Source organism: Strix uralensis, chromosome 3 (genome assembly GCF_047716275.1).
Source record: "Strix uralensis isolate ZFMK-TIS-50842 chromosome 3, bStrUra1, whole genome shotgun sequence".
NCBI classification, from domain to species: domain Eukaryota; kingdom Metazoa; phylum Chordata; class Aves; order Strigiformes; family Strigidae; genus Strix; species Strix uralensis.
The window spans coordinates 27,876,270-27,888,786 of NC_133974.1; the positions used below are offsets into that span (position 1 = coordinate 27,876,270).

At 37.9% G+C, this 12,517-nt stretch overlaps 1 protein-coding gene across 1 annotated transcript in view; it reads right to left on the reverse strand.

Moving 5' to 3' along the window:
* Positions 1–8,330: 8,330 nt before the first annotated feature.
* The window catches only part of COL21A1 (collagen type XXI alpha 1 chain), a 113,490-nt gene continuing 109,303 nt past the window's right edge, over positions 8,331–12,517 (reverse strand). The window contains exons 27-29 of the mRNA XM_074864719.1: positions 12,054–12,254; positions 10,474–10,551; positions 8,331–9,738 (exon numbers count right to left, since the gene is read on the reverse strand). Of these exons, the coding sequence (XP_074720820.1) occupies positions 9,551–9,738; positions 10,474–10,551; positions 12,054–12,254 (467 nt within the window). The 3' untranslated portion in view covers positions 8,331–9,550. The remainder of the gene's footprint in view (positions 9,739–10,473; positions 10,552–12,053; positions 12,255–12,517) is intronic.

Consider the following 12,517-nt stretch of genomic DNA (forward strand, 5'->3'; position numbering starts at 1 on the left):
CAGGAGATCACCACACAGATATCATCTAGCCTTTAAATTGTAAAATACAAAAAAATCCCAACCCAAAATTCAGACTGTATCTCCATTTTCTTAGACTTCACACTGTAACAGTATTAACTGGATTAAATTTATCATTTCAGTAGAATTTGCCTCTCTCATTTTAACATTGTCCCTACTGACTTCTGCTCTGCTTAAAAGCTATGAGTTAATCTCTGAAAGAGATGATCTAGGTAGCAGTTCTCTTTTATCACATCAATGCTTCTTCTCTAATCATATTCCTATGCCACATGTAACTAGGACAGGAGACGAGAAGTCTTTAGTTATTTTTCTCCAGTTGACTTTGGTCAGCAGGACATACATTTCTACACCAGGTATTTTGCTCCTGGCTAGATGGCTGCACAGCACTCCCACATATACAGAGCCTACTGTTCCAGCTACACATATATCTATAAAATACATATATATATACAGAGGCAGAAAGATAGTCACCATTTATTGGCTGTTATCCATTTTTCAGTTGGTCTACAAGGTCAACTAGTTTGCTAACAATTCAGGTGAAAACTAACTCTTCCACAAAGAGAACACTTGTTGAAGGCAAACCTGTCATAAGCCAAATATGCATCAAAACTCTCCACATATAGCCTTGTCACAGAGCCATTCTTTGTTGTCAAAAACGTTTAACATCACAAAATGCTTAGTTGATACCTATTTTCCAGTTTACTGCTTTCTCCTTTTTTCCATTATGGCTGGGAACTTAGTTCAGCTACATTACCTTCAGCAGCAACAGCCCTCAGACTGTTGGAAAGTAAGGGCTCCAGCTCATGACAGACAGGAGCTGGACTCTCACCCCTAGGAGTCACCAGAACATTCACAGACATCACACTTCCTTAACAAGCATAGCTCCAAGTTACTTCTTGTCAGCTGATCACCAAGTAAACATTAAATATTGGCTCATTTACTCTTCATCCAACTTTTAATAAATTATGCTACAGTGGTAAGGGTTATGCTATCAACTTTTCAACCAGTAAAACTTATCATAATGGTTCACTAGTGAGTTACTATTGAAGTATTATTCCAAGGTTTCTCAAGCTTTTGGCAGTATGCATGTAATGCAAAGGCATCCTTAAGGCAATGACGTAATTGCGAGGAAATATGATATTAATCTACTTCTATGTCAAGCTTTATAAAATTTACTTTCTCATGGCAGATCCTGCCTGAGTTTATCCACCAAGCAAGTGAGTTTTCCTATTTATTACTGACTACCTGTTAAAGGAGCATTGATAGTAACATTTAATAGCTATTTAATTTGTCCGTTGGTACTTTGTGGGTATTGCCAGTAGCTGTCTGTGTATCAGTTCAGAGGTGTATATATATATCAATCAGCCTGTTGGTATATGGCAGGCACCTCCAACAAACACTAGTGTACACAAAAGGTTGGATTTATAATTTAGCAGCGATCTATTTACAGTGAATACTGTAAATGAATACTGAACTCTGTGTTTCTGCTAGCTTGAGTAGGAATGAACTACCCTTGAGAAAGCTGCTGGCTGCTGTAACAGATGCTCTGGTGCAGGGGCAAAAAAGAAAGTAGAGGGGATTTTATGAATGCCAGTTCAGCCCCTTCCTCGTGAAAGCAAACTAACTCAGTTCCCCGGCCCAGATGGCTTTGGATATTCAGTACAAGATTTATGTGACCAGAACACGCAAAGCCAGATTCTTTTTCTTCAGTTCTAGGTTTGGGGTTTTCTTCTAAGCAGCATTGTAAAAGGACTTACTGTGTGTACAAAAAAATCTCTTTAAACTTTCATAACACAAACACTGTTAAGTACTAGTATTTGCTTGCCAATTTCCAGAGCAGAAGTTAGATAATATCAGGGTGGGACAGTTGTTATGATCTCTTGGATTCTCATCCAGAACTTTGGTCCCAGCTGCCAGAGATTCCTGGTGCTCAGCACTGACACATTCATCTTGAACTTTCACCTCTGGGAGGTCTGTCACTTCATATCAAGGGGGGGTGTTACACCCACAGTGTACTTTCTCGTAATTTTTTTTGAGGACAAGGAGAAGCACAATTCATTCAAAACATATTATATTAGAATGAAGAAATAAAGTGAATGACCTTTTCCTTCTCATTCATTTGCTATCCAGGTCACCGTACTGTTTAAGCCAGCTTTTCCTTCAGGCTCTCTCTTGTCTACATTAAAGCATCCACTCCCACATCAATAAGAGCTTCACATACCTTGAAGAATCATGCCCCAGTTAGAAGAGAGCTTTTTTTTTTTTTTTTCTTTCATCTCTCAGGTAACATATTTTTCAACAGCTCAAGAAAGTTATTTCTTTGAAACACCGTTTCTAGGCATTATTGCCTTTTTTGCATTATATTTAATATGTGATTAATATGTGTCACAGAGATACCATGAATTTTTTTCATGCATTAAAAAAGGAAAAACTGAAAATAACAAATGGAACACTCTCTGGAGTTTAAGGGGTTCCAACATGAGAAAGATACTTTTTGCAGGCAATATGGACATATGATGATGTAACAGTCACATGGCTAAATCTTCTGATGAATTCTCACCTACCTTTTCCTTAAGTGGAATAATACTATGTACTTTTATCAGTGACAAGAGGAAACTTGTCAAAAAGTGTCAGAAAATACATACAGAGCACTTAAATAGTTCTTTAAGCCTATGGCAGACAACCAAGGAGTCTCCAACCTGCCAATATACCTTCTGGAGAGCTAGCCAAGTGGCCAGACACCACTTCTGGAAAAACATCTAACGGTTGCATCTTTTGCCAAGAAAGGAAAGAATAACACAGAATAATACAATATATTGAAACATCACCAGAATATTTCTTTGTTACCAAAAAGCACTTTATGCAAATATAGTAAATACTGGGAGGGGGAAGATGTTTGTAAAGAAAAAACAGGAATCACATAGCAATGATTTCCCCATTGTAAAAATGGTCTTAGATTCTTTAGGATATATAGATGATGTCCTCTATGAGAAAATCTTACTTATGCAAGAAGAAAATAACCCACAAATATTTTTTTATATTAATTCAAGTTTTAAACATTTCAGTAGCATCCCAGAAGACAATAGTTCTTAAAATGTTTTTCTGTCTCTGCTGAATATGCATTAGTAAGACGTATTTTGATTCATCAGCTATGTTTTCCACCTACAGGAAAATATTACAGTCTCTTTTCACAGGGATTTGATTCAATCTGTGTGAACTATAATGACAGATCCCGACAGCGTTGCACTGCCAGGACAATCAGATGCACTGATAAGGAATTTCACTTTAATGCACCTTGAGTTTTCTGACGAATGAGATTCTCTAGTTCTGAAAGATGCAGAGCTAACAATTCTCAGCTCCTCTCTAAGAGGCCAACAAACCTTGAAATATACTGGCTACACCTGAAGCTGACAATGACAGTGATAGTTCAGTTCTTACATGAAGACTAGATTTTATTCTTTTAGTTTTTCATTTTTCATTGGAAGACTATGATATCTTTCAGTTAAACAAATGAAGAACTGGAAACTATACATATACACATATATACACACACATACTGTATATACACATAAATATATATTCACAAAATAAATCTGCACATGTGGAAACCATCTGTGACATCTGGTCTTTTACTAAATTCTATATGTATATATAGAGACATCACTCCATATGTATTTACTACAAACTTCCCTAAGAAGATCATGATTCTTGGAGGTGCAAATTGATGAGCTCCATATACCACTAAGCCTTCATTAAGAAATTCAGTTCCTTCAGTAATACTTTGCAATTCTGCATCTTTACGTCCAACTACCTGCCTCAGTATCTAACAGGCAATAGTAATCAGTGACCATAGTAAAGTGATAAATTTTAAATCCATTTTACACAGAGATCTTGTTAGTTGAAACTGCATTCAAAATTTAGCGTAGTGAATGGTGGTTCCTCTACTGACACCAACAGGCACTAGACCAACCAGGAAGTATATTTTTTTAACGCAAGGTCACACAGCAAGGTGCTACTAAAAAAAGTCCAGAAATTCTTTTTGCATCTTACCCTCTGCTTAAGAATTAGCCCAAGATCCAGTTTTAAAGACTATCATCAGGAGAGTAAGTAAATGTCAGTTAACAGAGTTTCTCGTAACTGTTTCCAGGCAATATCTGGTAGTTAGACGGTGACATGTTTCACAGTGGGTTTTTTTATTCACAGCTTCTGATTGCAGATCAACACCCGCAATAACCTCATATAGTTTGCATGAATAGTAAATGAGAACATCTTTCCTGAGGATCATTAAAATGATAATACTCAAGTTTATACCATTTGTTTAACTTCTTACTTTAGAAATAGTTGAAGATCTGGGAAAAGTACTCATCTTCTCAGTTAAGTACTCATATTCTTGGTTATCCAATCAAAATATGATCTTGAACACACCTACATTTACTGTATAATCTCACTGTATCACATGAAGTCAGAAAATTAAATTATTGTGAATTCAGCTAAATTCTGGCTTGACAAAATCTTGTAAGGAGCAATAATCTAAATCACAGGTTCCTAGGCTACAACATATGCATTTCAGTGGGATGAAAGACACTTGCTAATAGTTTCTGGTTATTTAATCATATAAAACTAGGTTTTCAAAGTGTTTCTTTATTTAAATAAGCTACATTATTATTAGCTTTCAAAGAGGCACCTGCACAGGTGAGATGGTGAGCACTTCCTCTGGAAAATAACAATTTGTCAAATCGATTTTTGTAGAATTATGACAGGTTCACAGACTAATTCAGAGAAAAATACCAAAGATATAGCAGTACTGAAGCTCAAAGCATCCAAACAGCTCAGCAGTTAAGGCAATCAAATAGATTCAGCTTCAAATCTCTTCCTTTTGTGGATCAAGGGTCTGAAGTTTGTTTTACATTCAGTGAAGTCTCTTAATTATTTAGTTTTCAGTCTTTCTTGCTATATTATTACACAAAGTGGAATAGATTCAACATGAGATTTTGCTTTAAAGCTGTAACAAAGACATGCACTAGATGAGATTGTATTCTTTGAGCTAGGCCAGACTGAGCCACCTTAGATACCAGAAGGAGTAGAGGAAAATTAAAGTCTCTCTTTTATTTGCATAGACAAAGAAAAATAAAATAAAGACAAATGTTTCTTAGCTGCCTCCCAAGATGAGAACCAGAAGACCAACCACCTCAAGTGTACGTATACCAATGCAGCCTGGGGAACAAACAGGAGGAACTGGAGTTCTGTGCCCAGTCAGGAAGTTATTATATCATAGGAATAACTGAAACATGGTGGGACAACTCACATGACTGGAGGATCACAATGGATGGCTATAGGCTCTTTCGTAAAGACAGGCATGGAAGAACAGGAGGAGGAGTTGTGCTCTATGTTAAAGAGAACCTGAATGTATAGAAGTCAGCTATGTCAATTGTGGAAGCCCTGTCAAATGCTCTTGAGTCAAGATCGGAGAGATCATCTCCAAGGGGGACCTTACAGAGGGCGTCTGCTACTGACCTCCAAACCAAGACGATAAGGCCAAAGAAGAAGTATTTGGGTCACTTAAGCAAGCTTCGGGTCAACAGAATCTGGTTCTTATGGGTGACTTCAACTACCCAGACATTTGTTGGAAGAACAATACAGCAGCTCACATGTCATCCATCAAGTTCCTGGAATGCGTGGAGGACCTCTTCCTCATACAAATATCAGATGTGCCAACCAGGAATGAGGCACTGCTGGACTTGCTACTTGCAGACCAAGAAAACCTGATTTGTAGTATCTCACTTGGTGACAGCCTTGGCTGCAGCGATCACAGTATCATGGAGTTAGGGATCCTGCTGAGCACACTGAAGGTTAGTACTAAGATAAAGCTTTTAGATGTTAGAAGAGCAAACTTCAGCTTGGTCAGAGCTCAGTTGGGAGGGATTCCGTGGGAAGCTTCCATGGAAGATAAAGGAGCTAGCAAGTGCTGGGAGTTTTTCTAGAATGCTTTCCTAGAAGCACAGAAACAGTTCATCCCCTTTAAAGGTGGCTTAACTGCAAGCTTCTGAGTCTGCTCAAATCCAAAAGAGAAGCATATCAGAGATGGAAAAATGGACAAATACCTGTTAAGAACTACAAGGGCATTGCCAGGGCACGCGGAGATGAAATTACAAAAGTAAAAGCTCAGCTTGAATAGAAACTGGCCAGAGGTGTCAAAAAACTACAGGAAAAGGTTCTTCAGGTACGTAAACAACAAGCAGAAATAGAAGGAACTGGCCTGCTGTTAAACAGGAGAGGTGAATTAGTCACCAACAATGCTGAAAAGGCAGAGGTTCTCGACTTTTTCTTTACCTGTCTTTATCACCACTTTTGGGCCCCAGGCCTTGGGAACAAAAATCCAGGTCAATGCAAACACAGATCCCCTGTCAGTGAAGGAAGAATTGGTATGCGAACTGTTACAGGATCTTGACTCCTACAAATCAATGGGCCCTGACATTATTCACCCAAGGGTGTTCAGAGAGCTGGCTGACATCATTGTGAGGGCACTCTCCATAATCTTTGAGAAGTTGTGGAGATCAGGGACATCCCAGAAGACTGGAAGAAGGTTAATGTCACTGCCATCTACCAGAAGGACTTAAAGGAGGATCCAGGAAATTATAGGCCCATCAGTCTTACTTCAGTCCCTGGAAAAGACATGGAACAAATCCTCCTGGGGGTTATCACAAGTCAAATGAAGCATGTGATTGGGAAAAGCCAGCACAGATTCACCAAGGTCAAATAGAGGGAAAAGATCTGGGTAATACTAGTTCATCAGAGAAGACCTACGTGACACTTGTATAATATCTAAGAATTAAGAAAAATGAGAAGCTGTACAGAGCTACATACTTTGACTAAGTATCAACATCACTGAGGTATGACTGAGGTTCCTTACCTAGAATTATGGACATATTTCTAGAATGACACATTCCCCCTCAAAAAAGCGAAGCAGAGAATTACAAGGATGAACAGGGAGTGGAAAGCCTTTCAAACAGGTGGAAAATAAAAGGTTTGCTTGCCTAACCTACCAGACAAAAGGCTGTCAGGGAACATCAGTTTTCTAAAAGATGCCAAAAGAAAGGAAATAACTCAAGGTAAAGACATTATCGTAAGAATGAAGGTATATAAAATGGCCAATAGATGCAGACTGAAAATTACATATAGATGCTCAGTCATTCAGAAACAACCCTCCAATAGGACTAATGGGGTGACAAAACCACCACTACCTTTAAAATTGAAGCTTGATATATGTGTGAATTTGATCATAACCTAAATCATAACCTAAGTTACCAGACTGGCTAATAAATCAAGACTTTTTTCCTGTCAAATGCACTACATTAAAATTTTTATTCCTCTTGATAAAATTGAAATGTTTGGATATAGGATGAAATGTTTGGCCTAAATGAATGCAAAAAAAAAGTGAAAGATTAAAAAATTTCCAACTTTTCCACCATGTTTCTGATGTGGAAGAAGTATGTATGTTATTTTAAATTATAATGAAAACACGTACTGTGATTTTCTACAAGTAAGGAATTCTGGTTTTCTGTTTGTATTTGCTGCAGTCAGAGGGCTTTCTGACTTGCTCTTTTTTTTTTGGTTTGCTTCCTCCCAGGCTCATCAGTCACACCACCATACATCTTATTTGAAAAGGTGTCTTAAATGTGGATTTAAATTAGCATGCAGTGTGGACAGCTCGGAAAGCTTCTACAAACATGCTGGGATCCTTATTCCTTCCCAACCTAGCAACATGTTTCACTTACAGGTCTCAAAAAATAAACAGTGTGAGACTGAATGCAACAAAATAAGAAGTTTCTAGATTCTTTCTTCCACAAATTCAATCAATGCTTGTTCACATGAGCAAAGCCCTACAGCATGTACCGAGGAACACGTTTGGGGAGAAAACTTCACACAGAGCTTTATTTCTCAGGTCCGTACCAGTATCTTTCAAGAATCATTCGGAGGTTTTCAGACTAGGTTTTATGAGATGCTAATAACTGCACTCTGCTAACCACTAAGCTACCCACTGCAAGCCCCCTTCTGCAGGCCGCAGCTCTGGGCAGGCAGCAGCCCCTGGGCACAGTGCAGCTGGCCGCACTGGCACTCCCTGCCCCGCAGGCAGCAGGAGCCCAACAGAAAGGTGCTGATCCCAGGCATGGTGCTTTCTCCAGAGGAAATGAAAGGATACTGGGGAAAAAGAGCACAGCTGCAAGGTGGAACTATCCCTCCATATATTACAGGCATCGCTCTTTTCTGCGACATAGGCGACTCTTGCAATCGCTTATCAAATCACCACCAGTTCTTTACAAAATTTTATTTTACCTTGAATGTCAAGCATATTACCAAACTCTGATAGTAGGACAACAGAAAAAAACCACATTAGAAGAAGCCACTTATAAAGCATTGGTTAAGTTCAATACAAGACTCTGCCTTAATTTAAGAAACGGATTTTAAATTCTCAGGAACTGAGCCTTTGCTCTTTATGTAAAAGCAAGCAGTACACCTCATTAGCAAAGCATACAATGAAAATTACACATAGCTTGCTTAAAATGCAAAAGGAAACAGCATAACAAACATTGCAGCTAGTCAGCCAGCAGTTAGACCTTTCTCCTTGTAAACCTGCTTCTTCAATTTGGCAAATGCAGTCCTTGAGGAGAAACAGCAAAGGGTATATAACTTAATTATGCAGAACTGTTACACTGGGGTTGTGCAAACATTTTAATTTTTATTTTTGTCAAATCATAGCTACAAGCAAGCTATACCAGTTTTTCACTCTTTTTTTATTTTTTAATGCTGTTTTCATATAAGTTGAATCACCCACATGGAACCTTTTGACTTTTTGTTGCTGACATACCATCTTCAGTAAAACCTTGGCCTTTCTTGAGCCAGGAGTTCTACCCTTGTATTTCACCTTAATTTTTAGCAAAGAGTTGCATGGCAAATTAGGTGATATTACTTCCATAATAAGTCCAGATATTTCTTTTCATTTATAAAAATCTGATATATGCTTTTGCTCACAGAACACTTGGAGCTATGACATATGAAATGTACACAAGCCAATGAGATTCACACACATATGAAGTCAAAGCCAGACACATTCTTTCAAAATCAAATACTGTATATGTCGGCTGCACGTGAAAACTTTCACAGTAATTTATACCTGACCAATACCATTTAAGGCCTAATCCTGCTCCCACTGGCATCTCCAGCAATTTTGCAAAGGAATTCAGTGGTAACAGGAGTATGTTAGGACACTTAAATACTAAATATCAAATATTATTGTTAATTGTTTTCCTGTTAAAACTTATGATCTCTTTAAAAACACTTGAGATTCAATCAATGCAAGTTATACAAAAATTGTTGGAGTTTCTTTTCTAAAGGAATGTATAACCTTTGGGTTTATAATGCCAGAGGTACTTTTGTTCCTGCTTATGGGATTATTGCTGGTCGCCTTCCTGAGACTTGAAAGACCATAAAAGACAAGCACCATACCTATTTCTCTAAATTATTGTATCACAAATTAATAATTTGGTCCCTTTCTAAATGGATCTCTCCCCACAATTACACTAAAACATAGTGATGGGTCACAAATTCCAGGGGGTCCAACTGGTCCTGGCATTCCTGGAGTGCCACGATCTCCATCTTTACCGGGCTGCCCACGCTCTCCAGGACGTCCTTCCTTACTCATACCTGGCGGACCTTCAGGACCTTAACGATACACATGCAATGAACAAATACATTACAGAGTATTTTTATTAAAATGAAAACAAGAGCAAGTATCAATCCCTGCTCTTTAGTGAGTACACAGATAACGAAAACTTCATTTTCAGAAAAAGACACTTCTTGTCACAAACTGCTTGTATGTTTATACAAACAATATGATACCTTATTAAGATTTTTTTTTTTAAAGCAGGTGGAAAACACTTTAAATAAAAATAGTTTTTAAACGGAAATATAAAAATCCACTTTAGAACACTGTTATACTTTATCATATAATCTGGAACCACCACGGCATGAATCAGAGTCCTATTTCTATTCATTTCTCTGGCTTTGGATCAGGACCTAATATCTCTTCCAAACGCTCAACTTTGCATTTTGCATGAATACACTGCTGTTAGGAAGAACGTTTTCCTTCACTAAGCAATGTCACATGATTATATCAGGGCTCAGTTTTCAGATAGTGGCTGACTTCAGAAGCCATCTATCAAGAAACAGCAGTCTCAGGAACCAATCTCTGCAAGACCTGTCTTATATTAAATAATGTATTATATGACAATTTAAAAGGCATGCAAGAGACAGACATTAGCCATAAAACATATATGGTACTTAAGATGTGTAAAAACTATTGAAGTTTTGCAAATTATATCAAAATTTTTTCTGAATTACTTTTTTTAAAAAAGTTATTAGCATGTACTGAATCTGCACAGCTGAACCATCCCTCACCTGGAGGTCCTGGGGGGCCTTGGATCCCAGGAACCCCAATTCCTTGATTGCCTTTTGCGCCATTTTTTCCTGGCAGTCCTGTGAAATAGCAAACACATGTATATCTTTGCATACTAAGAATATTTTCATCCAATGAATTAGGAAGTCAGCATTTGATAATACTTATTGCATAAAAAATGCAATAGTTCAAAATCAAATAATGGCATGTAAAATAAGCATTTCCTTGTAACCCACACAGTATGACTGGTTTTTAAATTATCATAATTTCTACTGAATTAAGAGCTGATGTAGCACCTGTTAAGCAGACAGACACTATGAGTTGAGGGAATGGATAATGGGCAATTTAGAAATTTGCCATCATTGCCTTTCCATTGGCAAAGTTTTTAAGAAGTTATATGAAGGAAGTGTAAGGAATTCACCACAGCCTCTGTGGAATACAGAATACATAGACGATCTTCCACAACATATGGCAGAATTAAATCTCCACCAAAGAAATACTGAGAGGGGCAAAATATGTGCTCTCTTACACTAGTACAACCCAATAACTTCAGTTTCTTCATAGAAACATATACCTATTTTTCCAACTCTTTATGGAAGAGCCAGAACTGTTAAGTGTCAGCTCCAGAGGAAAACTGGACATTCTCCTGTTGCAGATGAAATTATAAAAGCACTACAGACAAATCATTACTACATCCAAAATTAATCTGATGTGCTAGGTGACAGTTAGTAAGTTACAAAGAATGTAAATATTTACCAACCATTTGTCTTGGCTACCCTTGGCACATTACTAGTTAGCTCTATTTCATACAGCTTTCCTGATTATTTTATTTTTATGCTATAGGAAACAGAGGCACTGGCTGGGACCAGTTACCAAATTATGGACTTCACCCTGTCTCTTGGTCTAGTTCCAGACTATGTATTCATACTTTAAGTTAAAGTCTGCAAATACATCACAGAAATTAGCTGGAATGCTAGGACAGATGAGTTACCTGAAAGCCTAAACCCTAGCTTGCCTAAAAAGAAACCAGAATGTTTAAGAAAAGCATAAAGAAGTAAAAATCCTTATGAAATAAAAACAAAAAAAGGAGAAATCTCTGGGAAATCAGAGGGAGAATAAAGGTTGTCGCATGCCACAAATCAGCCTATAAGGTAGCAGATAGTAAATAGCCAGTGAATAAATACTGTTCTTTAAAATAGCAGAAACAGAAGTTTGGAAGAAACCAGAAAACATGGAAATACATCAAACTCCATGTCTAAGCATATTTGATCTAAAAAAAAAAAATCCAAATGCAGTTAAAAACATTGACTTGAGACTAACAACTCTCTAAAAAGGTCAGAACAAAGTTTGACTATAGTAGAACTGAACACTAGCTATCTTGTTGTGTTCTTGTACTTTCTCTTCTTCTGACATGTGTTATTCATAAGCGGTGAAACATTCACATTGCACAGTGTCCTCAGTTACACTTTGTGATACCAACCCAGCTACTCCCTTACTCCACCCAGTGCTAACTCCATTCAAAACTGGAAGCAGAAAACGAAGTCATAAAGGCCATTAGCACTGTGACACATGCACACCATACCTCTTGTCCCACGAGCTCCAGGGCGACCCGGGATGCCCGTCAGCCCTGGAATGCCATCATTTCCCGGTAAACCAGGAAACCCTCTTGGGCCTTCAGGGCCTCTTGGACCTGGTGGTCCTGGAAGTCCTGGAGAAGCGCTTTGGGATTGACAGTGGTTACAGTTTTGTAGCCTTCCACTCTGGAGGATGGCAGGCAACTGGGCTGGGAGAATTCAAACAAAGAATTGCTTAGAGTGTTGTAACAATAAAATATAAAAGTATCGCCCCCTAGCCACTAATGCAAAACCAGTTTCCTCTCTTTAGAGAATATGATATCTTTAGGAAACAAGATGGTAAAGTATGGAAAGTATATTTACATACCTGTAGGAAAACAAGTGATAAATCAGCAATATTGATCTTGCTTTCAAAAAAGCCTATTTATCAGGAAACTTCTTAGCACTTTAAACAAGGAAAAGACAGTAAACA